Consider the following 8,349-nt stretch of genomic DNA (forward strand, 5'->3'; position numbering starts at 1 on the left):
TGTTCTGGAGTGCAGGCCCCTCTGGTTAGAGCAACAGAGGTCCTGGGGATCCTGAGGCTTGGGTGCAGGGATTTTTGAGGATGCTGTCCTGGGGCAGGACGGAGGGAGCCCAGAAGCAGCAGAGGAGACCCCTCCCCAGGCCGAGCTCTGCCCACATTGATTCTCACAACGACCTTGTCCCCAGCCCCGGGCTTGCCCTGCCTGGAGATTCCAGAAGAGAAGCATTCAGCTGCTTCAGTAGGGCCCTTAGGAGACTTCAAATGCGTTCCACAAAGACCTAGGAGTCAAAGCACCAGCAAACAGGAGGAGTCTGTGGGGTGAAGGAGGGGAGGGTGCAGAGTGAGCACAGCTGAGATGTCCTCAGAGGAAAGAGTGTTCATTTCCACAGTACCTGGCCCAGGACGGGGCTCCAGCATTGGATGGATGGCCAAATGGATGGATGCATGCATAACCTCCCTCACGATTGCACAATCATGTAGGCTGTAGGCTGTGTGCTCACACAGGCGGGACCATTTCCACCTGGGCCCTGAGCTTTCCTCCTTCCTGGGTAGGCACTTTATCCGTGGAGGGGCTCACAGACTTCCCATCCCCCCTTTCCTGTCTCCAACCCAAAAGCCTTCTGCTGGCCCTTCCTTCTTCTTCCTTCCACAATTGCATCCCAGGCTTCCTGAGGGATTCAGAATGTCTAGGGGAGACAGCAGAGGAGTTCTTGTGAACTAGTTCACATGCAAGAGCAGGAGACAGCGGTCCCAGAGAGACGTGAAGTGCGACATAGGACATGGCATGAACATAGAGCAGACCCATGAGGTCTGGGGGAGGGGAGCCCCCGGGTTCCTCTGAGAGGGGTGTGGCCACAGGCGCACCTGTCCACAACTGCCCAGCCTGGCAGGTTCCTATGCCCTTTCCTAGGCACAGCCTGGTAGCACCTAGGAAAACACTGACCAATAAATTAAGTTGAAAAATATGTAGGAGGCAGGGAATATCAACCTGGAGTATTTGTCGATGGCATGGGTGTTCTGGAAGATGCGAAGACCCATCTGGCCCTTCAGAAGCCCCTTCTTCCTGGAGGAGCTGGACTCATTGCTCAGGGCCAGGTGGACCACTATCCTGTCCTGCCTTTCTTCTTCTGTTAGAATATGTCTTCTAGGGTACCCAGCCAGGCTGTTGGCCTCAGACTCACTGTAGCTCCCGTCCAGCATCATGGTTCTGGAGTGAAGCACACCGCACACGCACGGGAACTGCAGAGACAAGGGCTGCATGTCAGAGCCACTGGCGTGGGCATTCTGCCCTGCTTTCTTTGGGATGCCATGCTGTTTCTCATTCTTTTTCTCTCTCTCTTCCCTTACTTTCTTTCTCTCTCACATTTCCTTTCTTACTCCCTCTCTTTCTAAGATAAAATAAACTTATACTTTTATGTCCTAAAAAAAAAAAAAAAAAAAGAATCACCTGCACAGCCCTATAAACTGGCCATGGCCAGGCTATACTTGAGCCTAGGCTGCTTAAGCCTACCAGATGATTCTCCTGAGAACCCTGATCTGTCCAAATTCCCTCAATTTCAGAGACAAAACTAAGGCCAAGAGAGCTGTACAGTTCTCCTGAGGCCACACAGCACACGTCAGAGCCAGGCCTTTAGACCCACATATATTGATTTCAGCAGCAAGATCTCACCTCTCTGTGCATTAATCAAAAGACAATTAGGTCAAAGAGTGTCCTATGCTGAACAGTTACATTTAAGAATCAAGTGTCACAGTGCCTGCAGTGTATTTCTAAATGGTTCGACTATACCGACAAAAATATATTTATACAGAGAAATCACTCACATAAAAATGGCAAAATGACAGCAATGTTGGACCAAAGTGTGGGGTATACACATATTTCCCTTTTCTTTTGATTGTTTCTGTAAGTATGAAAATGTCTATAAGAAACTCTAAGTTAGAGGGAATGAAACCATTTTGCTCTACATCTCCCCCAAATCTGGGTCAGCAGAGAGTGGGCTGCCATTGGTGCCTGGACTTGGCAGTGTTGGCCGGAGGCGTGAGGCCCTTGACATAGCTGACCGTTCCTGAGTTTATTATTCTCTTGCTGCTTTTTGTTGTTGTTGTTGTTTGCAGTTTTTGGCTGGGGCTGGGTTTGAACCCACCACCTCCAGCATATGGAGCTAACACCTACTCCTTTGAGCCACAGGCACCACCCTGGTTTATTATTCTCAACCTGCTGACTTTACATCTTTCTCACCTGGCTCCCAGCTCTTCAATGCCTTTGATTTTTTTCCATCAGAGAAAATGAAATAATGACATTTCACAACCTGCCTCTTATAATTATGGATCCTAAAATACTCAGGTGAATATCAGAAAGCTTTAGAATGCAAAAACAGGTAAACGAATTCTAATGTGAAACTAGAATTACTTGAAATATTCTTACACTTGAAGAAATCATCCCTAATTTGGGGGCTATTTTTTTAAGTAGGCATGATTGTTTTCGTTATTGTTTCTATGTCTTAACATACCAGTAACAGTATTTAAATAACACATTAATTTTTGAATAATTGACACCACCCATAAATATTAGAAAGAGGTCATCTGTTCAACTCTGTGCTTAGGTAAACTCACACCCAAACTTTGATAAAATTGTGAGACAGTGTCACTGGATTATTTAAGGCACAGGTCTTTTCTTCTTTTCCTTGCTTTAAACTGTAATGCTATCTGCTAACAGGCTTTTCTCCTAAGATTTTGAATTAGAATCATGAAATGCCAAAAATTCTGATGAATCCCTATTTTCCACATCTGCTTATTTCTAAGAAAGAACTGGGGGTGGGCCTGGCAGGTACCCAGCAGTTTAGCGCTGTATGGAGTAGAAGTCAGACCTCAGAAAGCGTCAGAATCATCTCAGACTGTGTTGGAATTCCAGGGTGCCATCTTCAGACATGTAATCAGCAGGTCTGGGGTATGGCCTGGGAGAGGACTCCAGGGCAGTTTTCCTGGACTCCCACTTAGGGACCTCAGTTCTATTGAAGGCCATCTTAATGACCACATGTATTGGTTTCTCTGTGGGGCAGCAGGAGAGAGATTTTGTGTCAACCTACCACTGTCTGCCCTCCAGCAACTTTAAGTCACAGGTCTGACCACGTGAAGGAGCCACTGTCACCTCCCAGGTGTCTGTTCTCACACAGAGAGACAGACTTGGGGGCCCAAAGACCTTTTTAGTATGGCTTCCCTATTACTCTCTAAATAGTGTCATATAATCACTGGCAAAGACCTGGACCCATCACATGGTAGCAGGTTAAGGACCTGCCTGAACACAAATACGGTTCATGAGCCCCTATTTGTCCAATGAAAGCTCTGCTATTTTTTGCACAGCTCTATATAGGGAAGTCTGATGGGCTGTAAATCAAGTGTTTAAATGAATCCAAAGGTCTTTGATAATGATCAACAAACAAATTACTGAACTGATGTAAAAAAGGTTTGAATGGTTTTAAGAATAAATTCTTAAACACTCTAGTTTATTTGCAAATTATATGGAAATACTCAACAAGTGTAATTGCAGTTATTAAAAACTACTTTTGAAAAGGCAACATATCCTCTTTTCCTAAAATTTAAAGCTCTCTTATGCTAGAGTCTAACAGCCATCCAGACATGCATAAATCTGGGATTTTTGTGTCCCTCAATCTCTAAACCTTTTAGGTAAACACTCACTTTGATTAGCACAATGATTAGCAAAGACTCGATAACAAGTCAAGATTCTTTATTTCTTTTTTGGAGGGGTGTGTTGGACAGAGTCTCACGCTGTTGCCCAGGCTAGTTTTCCATGCTCTCAGCCTAGCTCATAGCAACTTCAAACTCCTGGATTCAAGGGATCCTCCTGCCTCATCTTCCCAAGTAGCTGGGACTATAGGCATATACCACAATTCTGGGCTAGTTTTCCTATTTTTAGGAGAGACAGGATCTTGATTTGATTAGGCTGGTTAAACAGCCCTTGATTTCTTTCTTTCTTTCTTTCCTCCTTTTTTTTTTTTTTTTTTTTTGAGAGAGCCTCAAGATGTCACCCTGGTAGAGTACTGTGGCATCACAGCTCACAGCAACCTCCAACTCCTGGGCTCAAGTGATTCTCCTGCCTCTGCCTCCCAGGTAGCTGTGACTACAGGTGCCCATCACAACGCCCGGCTATTTTTTGGTTGCAGCCATCATTATTGTTTGGCGGGCCCAGACTGGATTCGAACCTGCCACCTTAGGTGTATGTGGCTGGCGCCTTAGCCACTTGAGCTACAGACGCCAAGCCCTTGATTTATTTCTTACTATGATTAATAAAAGTCTGAAAATGAATGAAAATAAAGTTTCCTTCCCTGTGTCAAAGGTCCAGGAAGATTGCTTTATAAAATTTCCCATTTTCATTCTATCTCCTAGTGAGCAATACAGGTTTAAAATGCTCGGGTTCACTTCTACACTGATTTCCTTCTGCCTCTGTCACCTTGAGACAGCAAGATCAACACCTGCTCTTGCCCGTCAGCCTACCCTAAATGAAGATGACAGGGACAAGGACTTTTATTATGATCCACTGCCACCAGGTAAAATGCATCAGTGGACTGTTTATATCATTAGTGAGGCTGCCAGCCAACAGTCAGCTATAAGTAGTTAAGTTTTGTGGAAGTCAAAAGTTGTACTTGGATTTTCAATGTGTATGAGTCGGCACCCCAACCCCCACATTGTTCAATGGGCCAACTGTCATGAAGCATAGTGCCGGATAATATAGATAGTATAGCATTCCCAGTCAATAAATATAAAATATATATTTTTCGTTTTTAAAGTGGCTGAATTTTTACTGTCCCAGAGCAGTGATAAATAACGGATCTTTTTGTTCTAGAACTCTCCCCTTCTCATTTTCTCTACACATGTTTAATAATAACAGTGATAGTTTCTGTGTGTCTAGAACCTCACAGTCTCAAAACACAGTCACATACGTCCCCTCATGTGAGTCTTACAGTAACCCCAGGAGGGGAGGGTTCTGTTATCCCCTTTTACAGATGAGGAAATGGAGGCCCAGCACAGATAGCAGAGCTGGTCTAAGAGGTCAAACTTTCCATTCTCAGTCTCTGCCCAAATACTTTCTGTTTTCTGAGATTGTTTATGGAGGAAGTTGGAGCTTCTCTAAAACAGGCCCTTCTCCTTCTACATCAACACCTCCTTTTTCTACACGCAAACCCCAGGAGCCATCTGCCCAGCCAACCTCCATCTGCCTCCAATCAGTAGCACAGCTCAGACAAGGGAGCAGCTCTCACCTTCTCACGCAGCTTCCGTTCCTTCCACTCCTGCACTGTGGTCAGGTAGTTGACAGCCGCGTACTCCAGCACTGAGAGGAACACGAACACGAAGCTGACCCAGAGGTAGATGTCCACGGCCTTGATGTAGGAGACACGGGGCATGGAGGCGTTCACGCCGGTGATGATGGTCGACATGGTCAGCACAGTCATGATCCCTGCAACACCCAGTCTCAGCTCAGCTGCTGACAGTGGTGTAGAAAACGCCCCTGCAGCTCTCTAGGTTGCAATTCCACATTCTCTGCCTGATAACCCAAGTGAGCGATTCCCTGGCCATGCTACTGGGATCTGCTGCCCAGTGGACCTGATCCCTGCCAGCCAGCTCACTGCTCACCACCCTTCACTTCAAGCCCCTTGAAGACAGGATTTCTAGGACATGGCTGACAAGGTCAAGCGAGCTTTAGAAAAGACCTGCTCTGATGTAGAATTAAAGCAACTTTCCCAAACCTCAAGAAATGGACACATTCTCACTCATCTAAGCCACATTTATTGGTCATTGGAGATTGGAAACTCTCAGAAGCCCATCTTTGCCACGGGGCCTTGCTGGTTAATCGCTCACATTTCTCAGACCTCAACCTAATCTTGTCCAGTTTACCGTGATGAGTGGCAAGCTTTCACTCTGGAATGCAGGGTCTATGAAGGGCTAAACCACAGTGCTGGGGAATGTAGCCATCACCTTCCCAGAAATCACTACTGTGGGCCCTGCCTCCAAGCCTCAGTCTGGCCAAATAAGGTCAGCAAATGATGTTTTTGTATTTATAGAACAAATCATTGGCATTTGCAGAACTGTCTTATTTCTCTGAGTACTGAGCTCCCATACTGCCAGTTGTGGATGCTGACACCCCACATAGGCTCTCTTCAGTGATGCAATCAAAGGTGATGGGGCTTTAGCTCCCCGTGGCTTTCAGACTGAGGGAGAGGAAGAAGGCCGGCACCTGAACAGGGAAGGCGAGACTGGGGGAAGACGTCCCTCCAAGGAAGGATCAGACGGAGGGCTTTTCTTTACACAGTGATGAATTTAACAGAACAGCCACCCTGCCATATCTCATGGAATGCTTTTACCCAGTGAAACTCTGGCGGGCACAGCTCTGCAGTCAATCCAGAAGGACACCCAGGACAGCATGACCATCAGGGTGGCCGGGAAGTAGGTCTGGAGCAAGAAGAAGAAGATGTGTCGCCGCAGCGTGAAGTTGATGTACAGACGGTTGTACCAGCCTGGGGATCGGGAGGAGCTGTGAGTGTCCAAACAAATGCCTCCCCCGGATTCCTTCTCTCCTGACACTGCTCTCATCAACAGCAAAAAGTTGAAATTCCACTGGCTTAATATAATAACTTTCTTTTCCAAAATCTAAACCCTCTCTTTTGCTGATATCTTGCACTTTGACTGTCTCATTAGGGTTTTTATTGTTTTTTGGGACTACAGGTGCCTGCCACAATGTCTGGCTATTTTTGTTGTTGTTGTTGTCATTGTTGTTTAGCAGGCCCAGGCCAGGTTCCAACCCGCCAGCTCCAGTGCATGTGGCTGGCGCCCTAACCACTGAACTCCAGGTGCCAAGCCTGTCTCATTAGGTATAATCTAACTTCTTGTCATAGCATTTGGAGAAAGGCAGAAATAAACAGATGTATACACAGTCTGAGATTAAGTAGGAGAACTCATCGTAGACAAAGTGCTTCATACCTCATTGCTGAATATCACTACATTCAATTCAGAAGTCCTCCCCTTGGCCACCTGGTAACTATAGTGATGTTCAGCAACAAGGTATGTAGCACTGTTTCTAGGACAAGTTCAAGTCATATGTCAGACCTCATACGATGACAGCTCTGATGGTCATTCCAGAAAAAATGTTCCCAAATTGCCTTGTTATTTGCAAACTCCAAGCACCCCTCCCAGGTGACTTGCAGGTCAAGAGTGTAAGAAGTGGGAGTGGTTCTGTCTCACTGAGGCCAACACCACTGAGGTAGGTACCGGGGCAGTAGGGCTTCCATCCCCGTCCTCTTTATTGCCAGACTGGACACTCATGCGATTTTCATATCCATCCCAAGAAGAAATAGGCTGTCACACAACTCTAAAATCTGACATTTGGCACATGAGAAGATGGGACTCTCACAGGCTTTTCTAAAGACTCAGATGGAGTCACAGGTGAGCTGGGTCAATGTGGGTCCCCCGTGCCCAAGCCACTGCACAAGTCACTGGCCTTGGAACTACCTCACTGTGCATTTCCAGAATGTGTTCATTATCCCAAAGGAAACTCTGAGCCCACAAAACAGTAACTCCCCACTTCCTTCCCCAGCTCCTGGGACCCCCCCCACACCATTTCTCTGTGAATTTGCTATTCTAGTGACTTCATGTGGGTGGGACTGTAGATCATCTGTTCTTTTGTGGCTGCTTTGTTACACTTAGCATATTTTCGAGACTCATCCACATTGCAGCATGAATCATAACTTCGTTCCTTTCTAAGGCTGAATAACATCCCATTGCTCATATACACCACATTTTGTTTTTCCATTTTGTCCATCTCTGATGGACACTTGGGTTGCTTCCACATTTGGGCTATTGTGAATAGTGCTATATGGAGCTGGGGACCTTTTAAAACATAGCCATGCTTAGGTCCCCACCTCAGCCTGACCAAGTCAGAACCTCTCCACACAGTTCACAGTGGGTCCTCAGGTGTAGCCAGGTCAAGAGCCAGAGGCCACAGCCCACACTGCCCACCCACCTCAGAGGCCCTTCTATCCTGCCCACCTACCCAGCCACCTCCATGATCCAGGCCTCTCTTTTCCTGAACCTGAATCATTCACTCTCTACATGGGATACTCCAGCACATCCATTCCCCCATTCCCATCATGGCACATCCTGAATTTTCCATTCTGTGGGACTTCTGCTCAGTTCCTCGATAATCCTTAAGGTTCGCCCTCAGGCCTTAGGACCCCTCACACATGGAGACCCTCAGTGATCACCTGCTGAACTAAAAGGACATTGTGTGAGAAGTCCTAATTCGCAGGACCTGTGAATGTGACTTTATTTGGAGAAAGAGCCT

General features: G+C 46.5%; 1 protein-coding gene across 1 annotated transcript in view; it reads right to left on the reverse strand.

Moving 5' to 3' along the window:
- Positions 1-837: 837 nt before the first annotated feature.
- LOC100940751 (gamma-aminobutyric acid receptor subunit rho-2) overlaps positions 838-8,349 on the reverse strand; it is a 69,119-nt gene continuing 61,607 nt past the window's right edge. The window contains exons 7-9 of the mRNA XM_012809953.2: positions 6,374-6,526; positions 5,273-5,469; positions 838-1,238 (exon numbers count right to left, since the gene is read on the reverse strand). Coding sequence (XP_012665407.1) covers positions 927-1,238; positions 5,273-5,469; positions 6,374-6,526 — 662 coding nt within the window. The 3' untranslated portion in view covers positions 838-926. The remainder of the gene's footprint in view (positions 1,239-5,272; positions 5,470-6,373; positions 6,527-8,349) is intronic.

Source organism: Otolemur garnettii, unplaced genomic scaffold (genome assembly GCF_000181295.1).
Source record: "Otolemur garnettii isolate 467f Iridium unplaced genomic scaffold, OtoGar3 scaffold00118, whole genome shotgun sequence".
Taxonomy (NCBI): Eukaryota; Metazoa; Chordata; class Mammalia; order Primates; family Galagidae; genus Otolemur; species Otolemur garnettii.